Source organism: Anopheles aquasalis, chromosome 3 (genome assembly GCF_943734665.1).
Source record: "Anopheles aquasalis chromosome 3, idAnoAquaMG_Q_19, whole genome shotgun sequence".
Classification (NCBI taxonomy): Eukaryota; Metazoa; Arthropoda; class Insecta; order Diptera; family Culicidae; genus Anopheles; species Anopheles aquasalis.
In genome coordinates this window covers 67128549-67141048 of record NC_064878.1, presented here as the reverse complement: position 1 = coordinate 67141048, position 12500 = coordinate 67128549, and the positions used below count along the sequence as shown (strand labels likewise).

The 12500-nt window shown below is 48.0% G+C and overlaps 1 protein-coding gene across 6 annotated transcripts in view; it reads right to left on the bottom strand.

The window, feature by feature from the left end:
• Nucleotides 1-12500, bottom strand: part of LOC126574007 (serine/threonine-protein phosphatase 4 regulatory subunit 1-like) — an 83426-nt gene that overhangs the window by 69638 nt on the left and 1288 nt on the right. For all 6 annotated transcript variants that reach the window (XM_050233906.1, XM_050233908.1, XM_050233907.1 and 3 more), the window contains exons 2-3: nucleotides 12482-12500; nucleotides 11391-11475 (exon numbers count right to left, since the gene is read on the bottom strand). The exon at nucleotides 12482-12500 is cut by the window's right edge. In XM_050233906.1, coding sequence (XP_050089863.1) covers nucleotides 11391-11475; nucleotides 12482-12497 — 101 coding nt within the window. In that variant the 5' untranslated portion in view covers nucleotides 12498-12500. The remainder of the gene's footprint in view (nucleotides 1-11390; nucleotides 11476-12481) is intronic.

Sequence of the window (12500 nt, the reverse complement as noted above, 5' to 3'; positions counted from 1 at the left end):
AATAAAGAGCAAGGCACGTGCCCTGACCGGTGTATCGGTGTGTGCACACCGTGTTGTGGCACACTTTCCGCCGATTCGATCTCCAGACACATCTCTTACGCTGCCACGGGGGCTCGAACGATTTATTCACGATTGTCAGATGGTAGGTATATGTGTACTGTCATGCGATCCACCATAAAGGGGAAACTGGAAGAGTGTTTGGGAGGTACGGGCAGCCTCGAGAAGTTCAATATCCAGAAACATCTGCCCAGCGAACTGCTAGTGGTCACCGGCAGATCGATGGAAGGCGCCAACAGGTTTTACTTTTGGTTGAAAAATAAGCGAGCTGACTTGAGATGAATCTCTACGAATTGGTTAAACATATCAAGTTTTAAAAAAAATCGTAAACTCTACAGATCAATCCTTTACAAAGAAATCCTTTACAAAAGTAGCATAGTGGATGGAGCGCGTCTCTATCATTCCTTTTCATGTTGCTTCTTGAAACCCACCTCGTCGATGGCCACGTGTCAAACACATCGGGCAGAGCATGTGTTCGCGATGGTGGTTGCCCCCATGAAGCGACCGGGTTGTTGCAGCTGTCGCCGACGAATTGGAAGCATAGCTGACCGCAGGCCGTCAAGAATTCAAGGATTCCCCCCACGAAAATGGTGAAATAAAAAAGTGGGTAAACTGTGGATGAAGTCACTCTGACCCAGCACAGGTGGTAGGTTCGCCGGGGCGGCGTCGTGGTGTAAAGAATCAAAAGCGATGAAGACGCTTGCCTGGACGATGTTGGACATTTCTGGTTCAACATTAAATGCACTTCATAAACACATTCGTCTTTGATTCGTTCGTTCTTTCTTGTTTATTAATGAAAAGGTTGCTGCCTAACACGACGTTTTTCAACAAAGTCTGTTCAATCCTTGACAGCCCTTTTCGAAGATCCTTCGAAGACCAAACGCGATGCGATGGCTGTTGGAGCGCCATGAGAGAGGCACGTGCGAAAGCGTCAACATTCTGTGGCCTCTTCAGCTCCCGGGGCACATGAGCAAGCGACAGCTGCAAGTGAAATGCAAGCAGGGAAAGACGGACTTCTTCGTGTTCCGCCTTCCTTCGTCACCTTGTCCCTTCCTGCACAGCCAGAGTGTGCCTTTCAGGTTTCAATTTCCCCCTCCTGACGTCTCACAAAACTCACACACAAGTGCATTGTTCGTGTTCGTATTCGAACTTTTCCAACACATGCAATGAAAAATAGATCAGAGACGGATAGCACAGTTCTCTCTGGCTTGCTGAAAATGGGTACCGACCAGCTGCCTGTCGCCGATCCTTACCAGGGTCACTGTTGGATCGCAAAATTGTCGCGCCAGGATTTGAGCTTTTTTAATTCTTTCGAATAATTTCCTCGATTCCATGAGATTGTCTTTTGCGTCTTCTGGCGTGGACATAAACATCATATGGAAAGGAAGGAGTGTGTCTGTGTCACGGTAAATTTGATAGTAGATCCAATGGCAGCGTATCAGACCCAACAGGCAATTTAAAACGTTTATGTTGCTGGCTAGATCACCATCCATTTCTTTGTCCATCACCAAAAGTGGGAGTGAATGGTGGAATGAAAACGGAAATGAATTTGTCGCTGATGGGCCTGGTAGGATGCTGTTGTTGCTTGTTCTGCCACTGCAGACCCAGAAACAATAGCTGCTGCGTCTAGACAATAATGAGATGTTGATGAAGGCCAAAGGATTGTCGCCTGCGGGTTCGTTTATGCAGCTCTGATCACTAGAAGAGCCTCGTAGTCGTTGAAATAAAACGCAGAAAATAGCAAGCGTATTTAAGAAAACAAGTATTTAAAACTTCAATCAATATTTGTATGTTTTATGTAACTTTTCGAGTTAAATTTATGTTGATATGCGAAGTTTATGTAAAAGTAAGGTATTTAAATCACCAGCTCCTGGATGATTCTGATGGAAAACTCAATGTCTCATCATTTGCCTTATTTTCAAAACATTGCAAAACATTAAACGACCAACGCACAGAGGGAAAATTGTTTTATTATGGAAAAACGTAAAAGATTCCCCCTTGAGCGTTTGGTGTGCTTGTAAGATAGGGCCCACTAGTCTGGCACAGGACACAAAACACCCTCTTCTTCTATCATTCAGCAGCCACTGTTTCGACATCATATTCCGTTTTACAGACAGACGCAGATACACCCTCTCTCCCTCTCTCTCTCTCTCTCTCTCTCCCTCTCTCTCTCTCTCTCTCTCTCTCTCTCTCTCTCTCTCTCTCTCTCTCTCTCTCTCTCTCTCTCTCTCTCTCTCTCTCTCTCTCTATCCCGGAAGTAAATTGCCGCCTCCCATAAATTATGCTTCAGCATTTAAACGGCACCCTGGCGGTAAATAAATTTTATTTAATAATTTCATAATGTATGCAAATTTGTCTTCGTGCATCGTGCACGGACCTCTTCATTCATCGCGCCCCCCTCCCGACATCGTTGTTGTCCTGATATTCGCGATAGTATCAACATTTTTGCAACCTGCAACCCCTCGACCCGGAATCTTGCCGCGGGCGTAGAGGAAATAAAACCAAATTGAGTAAAAATCCCCACGTGAAGGAAGATTATTTTTAGGACACGTGAGGAATGATCGTGGCGCCCTTTCCTCACAGACACACGCGCGCAGAAATACAACAACGGCGGAATTAAAGTAAAGAAATTAATTTCTAATTTATGCAGCACTCGTAGAGCAGCGGACGGAGAACGGTGTGTCTAGAACCTTATATTCCGCTTGGATAGTTTGTTAGCCGCCTGTGATATCCGTTTTGGGTTGGTGGTAGTGTCGGGGGTTGTGTTTGGCCTCGATTATAACGGTGGGTTGAGAGCGAACACGATTAAAATAAGGTTAGGAGCTTATTAATACGATTATTATTCGATCGATCGAACGTCTAATTTATGCAATATGCTTGAGTAGGTATGCTTCCGCTCTTCAACTTTTGCAATTTATAACCAATTAATTGTTGCTACTTTATGCCATAAATACGCTCTAACTTTCGAGAACACTTTTTTTCGATTTTTAAGGACACTATTAGCCATAGATAAAAACTATTTGCCGTTTTAGCTGGCAACCAATGGCTGGTTGTCGATTTGCTAATAAAGCATTTCCAATACGACCAAAGCAGGACGCACAAACATCTCCCAGAAGATAAATAAGTCATTAAAATTAGCATCTCTCAATAAAAATACAGTTAACAGACATGCATGGTATTCTGTAAAGTATCACAAGAGGAGGTTTAATGTTTTGTCATTTGAAATTCACCATCTCCTATGCATAATGCATTAGAATGCGTGGAAAACGGGTGCATCATTAGTGTGATGCGCGCACGCGTCCACAAAACCCTCCTAATTACATGCAGGAAAAACACCAGAAACGAACCACGCATATGCTTTGTTCCAAGGAATCATGGCACGAAAAGACTTAAAAGTAGAAGTCTAGAAGAAACAGACCAGCGGAAAAGGAAACGTAAATCGAAAAACCCAAAACCAGGGGTCCCCGAGAAGCCAACGAAAGTCGTCCTGAGGAACCTTTGGTAGGACATGGCGTGTACCATACACGCGCCTGTGTTTGTGTGGTGCGACAGCTGAAGAATGAGACCGAGGGAACGGGGGGACCGGCGAGTGGAACGGAGAGTGGAACAGGACATCAATAAAAACACGGAGCGATGTGTTGTAATCCATCCAGCCATCCTTTCCACCACAAGCAGAACATCTGCGTCATGCCGAGCATCGGTTTTGGGACCTTTGGTTCCCCTCTCCGCTCAGCATATCCTCCTTCCCTTCTCCGTCCTCGTCCTCAATCACCATAAACCGAAAGACACGCACACACTCGCGTTCTCCCGTTGCTCGTCCTCTACCACCTCTCATGGGTCCCAAATGGTGGCAGGATGTCCCCTCGTCTCGTCCAACGATTGGAAATGCATCGGGAGAAAGCGAAGAACCCGATGCGCCCTTCGCCGATGCATCACATTTTACTCTTTCCAATTAGGCGACGCTTCGTGGACGTGTACAAGGACCGAATGCATGTGTATCTGTGTGATCATATATGAGATCGCGCTTTTCAGTACCAATTTCCAACATATCCTTTATGGAATCCTGCACACCACACACGCATACACTGAGCTAGGCAGCTTAAGATCCTGTTTCGAGGATATAGCGTCGTACGCCGATCGGTTGGCTTGGTTGTGCATTTTTGTTTCTGATTCCATTTTTCGAATTCAAAATTTGCAAACGAAGTCTATTGAAAATTAATCGGGAAGGGTCCTATTCTGAATTATGATTTGCGACTATTATTTCATAATATCCCAGATTAGAACTCATCGCTCCGATCGAATCGACATCAAATTCTGCTTTAGGATGAGGAATCAATCACTCTAGCAAAATGTACTTCCGTCATATTCGACGTCGTATCCAGCATCATCTTTCTTAGCTCTATGCAATGTAACGAGGATGTAAGGAATATTCTATCCTATCGGATAGAATGAACAGCACGGCATCAGCCACGATGCATCTCAGGCAGGAAAAGGAGGAAGCGAAGTGAAAGAGAGCGGATCGAAAGTGTTTCTCAATTGGAGCTAATTTTCAATTAAATTACATCCTCTATCCGTGCACCATCGTCTTCTGTCAAGCGAGCCAAGAAGTCCCCGACAGTTGCGCCTTGCGCGGCCACTAAGACGCGAGCTGCTTAATTTAAAAATCAATCTAAGGATATGGAGCAACTTATAATAAAGTTAGCGAGCGCGTCGATGAAGCTTCGCGTCCCGGCGGCACAGGGCGTGATGCACCAATGGGACCAATGGATTTTGAAAAATAATCTTTTCATCACACAACGAGCTGCACCGTGATCGCTGCTGGTCGGATAAGGTCGCAGAGGGAACCAAATTGGATCACCTTCTTCCAGATAACTTACAGATGCATCTACCAAGGAAGCACCAGCAGGAATGAAAAGAAGGATACGAGATGGGCTGTCTGTGCTTTTTGCGCGTCGAACCAACGAGGACATCGAGGAAAACTGACAACGAACCATGTGTGTGTCACCCCCCTTTTTCCGAGCACACACGCCATCTGTTGCCCACTGACACGAGCTGATCAATTTCTCATTTTGTCCAACCCCAGGAGCGATTGGCATTCCCTGCCAATCGGACAAAGGATCTGGCTGTCTGTGAGAGAGCGTGGAGCGAGGAGGGATGACTCTCGCTGTCAATGTAGGCGCGCACCGGAACCGGTGCCAAGGATGCTGCTGCTGTTGCATTCACCACCAATAATTCGTACATTTGGCAAAAACCATTCGCGCCATGATAGATGATGGATGAGCCGATTCGATAAGTCATTGCCAGCAACAGTGTACGGGGTGATCCAGCGGTAGCCGAAGCCCAGGATTGCCCTTTCGATGGCAACTCAAACAGCGCGACGCGACCAACATCAAGCAATTGTCGGCGGGCCTCCATCGGCTCTGGTGGCAGCAGCTGAGAGCGTGTAGTGGAAGAAGGGTCATTAATTTCTATTCCCGACCGTTTATTGCAAACATTTCTCATTTTGCACTGCAATACCGGGTGCAGGACAGGAGGATTTAATTTCGATTTTGAAAACCATTTCAATGAAAGCGAAAAAGCGGAAAATTCCATTCTACTTTCGAGAGTTCCTTGAACGAGCAATTCGTTATTATAAACTAAAAACTCAAATCATCGTTAATGGTGAGCTGAGGCACCCTTTTCCTAGCGTCTGCGACAGGTGCGTAGTGTGCTGGTGTCCCTCGTACCGGAGAATTATAAAATTGAATTAACAGCTCGGATCCACAGAAGCAGAAACATAAAAGCATGATACATCTGCCACTAGTAAGAGCATCGCGTCCTGCAGCAAGGAACATCAGAATCGCGCCCCGATCACACGCCACCATCTGTGGCAAATGAGGATCGCTCGCTGGCTAAGCGAGAAGTTCAACCACCCGAAGGATACTTTAGGAGCTGCCGCATAACGACTGTTAATGGGCTTACACGTTGCTGGAGGCATGATCAGGATGACTGATAATAAGAAATTTTTATCAGACATCCATCGCGAGGACATGTACCTCTGTGAATGAACCAAGACACATTTGGTTGAGAAATATAACGATGCTCGTATATCCTTTGTGCTTAATCCATTGAATGCATTGAATGACTTCGATACGATTGATAGCGTGTTAGAGAAATGTCTTATCATTAGCTGAAATATGAAAATTGGTCACGCAAACGGTCTCTGTTGTGGCTTTGAAACACTTTACAAAAACGACTGCGTGTTTTCTCCATATTACATTAACTACGCATGTTAACGACCCCTTCAACTGCGACCGAGCGACCGAGAAGCTCGACATCATTCGACAACGTGTGTCGATCGAGTGATGGAGAGATACACTGGAGCATCACAGGAGAGGATGGCGGGCGGGGTTCAGGAAAGAAATAAATAAAACATAAACAGCCTAATAAAACCCCGGAGCCCAAAATCCACGCACATATGCAATGGGGAGTGTTGCCTATCTCGTGTTTATGCTTCACTAAACAGCACCACCATCACTACCGAGCCGCCCTTATGCTGGGGCACCAATGTGCAGCATGCGTGCGCTTCGGAATGCACCCATTAGATAGCATAAAAGGAACGTTACACGCAGGAAAGGACAAATGAAATGCCCAATTTTATGAAGGTTTCCCCTCCCACCTTGTCTTGCCATCAATGAGGGAGCCTCGACGAAAAAGAAGAAGAAAAAAAAACATTTATGACCGTTATACCCACAATTATACACACATAATATTCGGACAATTTCAATGCAACACATTAACTAGCGGTCCTCGTGGGGTCCCTCTTGCGGTGTGCCCCCCCTTTGCGCCGTTTCTACAAGTCTCGATGCCTGTTCCAAATGCACCGGAATGCATATAGTTTGTTAGAGGAATCGAATCGGTTTTACGACGAGACAGACACGGGTGCTTGTTCATTCCTCGACAGCACTTTTAATTTTATTATTCAAAATAAATTGAACCTCATAATTGGATCCCCCTTCGACGACAGCATTAGCTTGCAGCTGATGGTGCAGGATGCAGTGGCGTACCTTCTACGCGAGGATGTGAACCAACTACCAATAATATTAGACGTCGATTAATTCGATGACAATTCACTGCGAGATGCAGGCATTTTATACTTAACTGCAGCACACTGTGACTGATACTGACTTAGAAGGACACGGGACATTCCAAAGTGAGCTCCAAGAACCCCGAACATCATCAAGCTCATTAAAAAGGATCAACCAGAAGAAGTGCCCACCGTAATTCAAGCATTCCACTCCAGACCCCTCCGCTTCGTCGTAATTAGTTTTTAATTTACGATTTACCGCAAGAAACAAATATGCCCTCTGGGCGAGAGTGTCCGCGCGCCTAGCACACGGATTGTGACACTTGAAAGCACCTTCGGCAACAGGAGAACGACTCCCGATATTTGCTGAGGCTGCTGAATCAGCTGAAGCACCAGAGGACGGCATATGCTCGAGGTCCTCTGAGCCCTGGCGAGTCGTCGCTAAAAAGGGTGTGTGCCCGCCAGAAACGACCGTGCCCTTGGGCGATTATTGCTCAACTTCCCGGGGAAGGGTTACGTATCTCTCTCGTGCGCCCGGGAAGAGGGCTAAACTCTAAATTTGATTATAATTGTGTGCCAAAAAGCACTGGTCTGTCCCGTGTTTCGCCAGCCGCCATTCGTAAGAAGGGTGTCCTGGAGAGCTCTCGGGAAGCCGGTTTTCCGGGTTCGGTGGAAAAGACCCCGAGGGTCCTGTTTTCACAGCTCAGACGCGCGCAATCAACCGTACCGGGTGTGTGCCTCGAGCGCGTCCCTGTTCTTCCAGTATGATGATCATGATGATGATGATGATGATGAGGCGCTAGATGGAGATTGTCTATCGATTCGTCGTGTATCCTCGTGATAATCCGGAAGGATACGTTCGATTTGTGGACTTCAATGCGTGGCACCATCACGTAAATTACTTTGTTACATCCTTTCACTGCTGACTGTCCGGCGTGCGTGCGTGCGAGTCTCATTAGCGGGCCAGAAGTTGCCGTGACATTCCCTCGTACGTAGCCATCACATGGGTGCATGTGGCGGCGTTCACCCCGTCCGTCCCGTTGCATGTGGCCTCCCTTCCTCTCCCTGCTGCCCCTCGTCCTGTAGCTGTGTGAGAATATGTCTCGGGAAGGGAAGGGTTGGGTTTGGGTGGTGGTGGTGCTTGACACCAAGCCAGCCGTGACCAGAGCGCGCGCGCCCCTTTGGTGATGCCATGGCCATGGCGCTCCGCCAAAAGGGGTGGCGGTGCATGGCGCTGGCTGGCAGGGTGGCTGGCAGCAGCTGGCGACGGCGGCGGCCGCAAAAAAGGGGGAAAATGGAAAAAGATGAAATTGCAGAAAGAGCTCCCTTGGAGCGAGAGAAAGACCGACCGACCGACCGACCATGTGTGAGAGTGTGTCAGAGTGAGAAAGAGCAACAGAGAGAGAGAGAGAGAGAGAGAGACAGAGAGATGGAAGGGGGTGAAAAAGGGAGAAGCCCGGCGGGAGAACCAGAGCCAGACACGTTGAAGTAGGTCGGGAACCCGTCGAAAGCGGCCATCGTAGTCCGTCGACCTCGTCTGGTTCTTCTTGCACTCTTTCTCCCTCCCACCTGCCCCTTGCCCACCCGTCTAAGTTGCTGCTGCTCGTGGACACTTCGTGTCTCGCCGTCGCAGCACCCGCCACCATCACCCACCGCCATCAGCGTTGACATCGTCGTCGTTATCGTAACGATCGTCTCTCTCTCTCTCTCGTTGTGCCAGGGACCATCGTTTCACAGAGGATTACACGACATTGCGCGCCCTGGGAAGAGGAGCACCGCGGGATGATGATAACGGGGAGGGGGGTTCGGGGGATTGGTGGTTGGTCATCGATGCAGGTTTTATGGTTTGTTTGGTTTGCACGAATACGCCCCAAACGTGAGGCGAGTGCAGCAGAAGCCGAAAGAAAGCAGTCCACCACCAATACTACCGGAATCCAACCGGAGGAGGAGGAGGAGGAGGAGGAGCAGCAGCATTCCCAACAATGTAACAACAGAGCAAAACGGTGCATTTTGCGGTGTCTTTCCGGGAGGCAATCCGGAAAGCGGCAAAGGCGCTTGTGGCAAAGTAATTTGTCTCCGATTTGTCATCGATAAGCATACACTTCTGGAGTATTGACAACTTACACTAATTAATCCCACTTAGACCTTTCGATCTTGGCGGAACACTTCAATCCGGCGACACTCTGCACAACGAGAAATCAAAAGAAATGTAATCCAAGCAACCTCCTGGTGGCCTACTCCTTTCCAAGGACTTTTCCGCCACTCGCGCCGTATCCTGCACTCACACCACACAGCCACAGACGTTACGGTGGTGGTGCACGAAAATAGATATTTTGCCAAACAAATGCAACAAAACAAAACAATCGGCTAAAAAAACCGCCACCCGAAGAGAAATGTGGTCTTCGTGGCGCGCGCGCATGGCCACCAACCCGTCTAGACAGTCGTCTTAGTCGTCGTCTGTGTCGTCGTGCTAAAATTATGTTCGAATTTGCGCGTATTTATATTGTGGGAAAGGACGGTGGAGCAGAAATGAAGAAGAAATCGGTTCGGCCTGGCCCGCCGAAACCCCAAAAACGCAAAAACCAAGCAAAACAAAAACCAGACGCAGCACCGGCGGACAAACCCCTTCCTTTTCCCTTTGCTGCCGGTCGAAGGAAGGATCGCAGAGAATGGCGCGAAACGATTGCGCCGGTGGTGGCCCTGTGTTGGCTGCTGCTCGGCTGGCTCGGATTTCAGATACAGATTCAGCAAGAGGGTGGCGGGGAGTGCGCGCCCACGTCGTCATCATCATCATCGTCGTCGTCGTCGTCGTCGTCGGCGGTTGCGGATCGCTACTACGCGGCGTCTCGTCTGGCGCATCGGCAAACGGCGGTGTTCAAATCTCTGGATTTTGCGCGCTCATAAAACCAACGAATGCTCCATTCTGGTGCAGGCAAACACGTCTGTATGCGTGTACTTTGCATCCACTTAAGCGCATCCGTTTATACATCTCTTTCGCACTTGCTGGCCGGGGATGCTGCGCGAGTCCGTTGCGGCATCCTTTGCTGTCTTGCGGTGGTGGCGCTATCTTGGCGCAAAACAGTCATTGACGTATTTCGTCACTGTAATCACAAATCACTTGAAGATGATTTGTCAATCATGATCAGCAAGGCAGCATCAAGATCCTTTCCGATTATCAACGCGAATCATCACGGACAACAGGACCAAAATCATCCAAAATCAGAGTAAATAAAAGGTTCAACATACAACTCGAGACGCATTGTAAAGTGCACAACCAGTCTCGCTGCCACGGACGAATTAGAACTACAACCCCATACAAGACCGTGATCTGTGGGGCGAGAAGAAGCATCAGCAGCAGCAACGTGCACTTCTACTTCTTCGTTTCGCTCGTCTCAGCAGCAGAGACCGTAGCATATTGCACTCCATCCCATCGTCTAGACGGACTTGGCGTGTCTCATCTCGTCGCTCCGTCTCGGCAAATTGGGAATCGCTTCCGGTCTGCTGTGTGATCTCTGTCGGGATCTGCCGTCGTGTCTGCCTTCCTTCTCGGCATCATGGATATGATGTCTGTTATTCTCGTTTTCTGCTCACCACATCATCACCCTCCCCCCCTTCGTTCTGGTGCCGTACGATCAAAACGGCTCAATTTTTCGATTCAAGGCAATAATGTAGCAACCGCGAGAAGCGAGAGAACAGAGCGCGTCAGGTCAGAGCGCGCGGTATACCGAGCACTACAGAGATCTGAGGGCAAAACTCAGTAAATGCATCTGCATTTTCGCATTAATTGTTCGCAATGCAACGCGCGACGAAGACGCGCGAGATTACCCTGTCCGGACTGCCTGTCTGGTCTGGTCTGGTCTGGTCTGGGGTCTGGTGTTTGGTGTGGCCAGCGTAAAGAGAAAGCAAACCGCAACTTCATCGTGTGTTGAGGCAGTCGCAGCGCGCCGCATGCCGTTCCTGTTTCGCATAATGTACGCATAAAATGTCGGCCATTCGATGCAACAATGTTGCAATGTGCACTTCTGCCGTGGCGCTCTGCTTGGCCCTGTGCGCCATTGAGTGGTGCCGGGCCATGGAATGGCAAACAACACAAACAACATACCGCGCAATGGGAAATGATGCCTATATTCCACACAATCATTCATCCGTGAAGTACTGCAAAGCCACGGGGGACCGATAAAAAGCGAAACTGGCGGTTGAACTATCGAGAGCAGCTTCCTCATCATATTTGAACCATAAAAACGATTCCGCGAGAAGGCTTACTTACCTTGCATGTTTCTCCTTGGCGGTGGCTATCTTCTTCAGGGAATTAACTGGATCATCTTCGTTAAACAATTCGCCGAAGCTGGAAGCTGCAACGATAAAGAGATGGAAACGACCACCATGAATGTGTCTGGTGTTGCACGTACGATTTGTTGATTTCTCAACATGGAATTTAGAGTCTTGGTCTTTAGCTATTTATTTTGCGTTTAACTAGTGTTGTGTTCCAACAAATGGAAGGAAATACAGCAAAACCGAGGACCACGTCCACGAAGTATACGGCAAGGTTCAGGTTTGGTGGTCAGGACACCACGGCCAGCACAAAGCAGGACCCTGGGCGAATCGTAACGAGCAAAACGCCTCTAATTAAAGATAAAACTCGTTCTGCCGGATGAATCGTTAAAGAAAACGGCCAATTCAAAACGGACAAAACTGCTGGCACGGGTTGGAACGAAAATCCCCAGTTTCTCGCGCATGCAATGTTGCGTACAATCATGATGAGTTGCGTTCAATGTAGCATACAAAACATAATTTTTTAAAAATATTTTGGTTTTTTTGGTTTAAGATTAAATTAGATTAAATCAATCAATCATGAAAAAGTGACCCAAAACATCCTTTCGACGCCATATATCCGCTTCTCCAGATTAAGTTAACATGTTTGGAAAGAAGTTTATCCGTTGAACCGTGAAGAGAACCGTGTGGGCTTGAGCGACGAAGAAAGAAACTCGTTCTTTCTCAAAAAAGAGGCAAAAGATACCCTTTTAAAACTCGCTGCGTGGCCCTTCCACGCACTACCTGTGGCAATGCTGCCGGATTAGATGATGGCGCTGCTACTACTTTTGCTCGCGTGCTTAAATGCGCAAATCGCTAACGGCTAGGCTGCCTATCTCTCTTATCATTCCCCCCTCGCCATGTGCACGGCCGCAGTCTCTCGACGAAACGGCACATTTTCGCACATAATCAGCACCGCAGCTCGGACAGCGCCGTCTTTTTTAATCAAACACCCAAAATGAGGCACAAAATGAATGCGGCCGGCGAAATCGGATCGGACTACGCCGTGAATATCAGCTACATCGTTCGTCATGGTCGTTTACTTACCGAAAAACATTTTCATAGA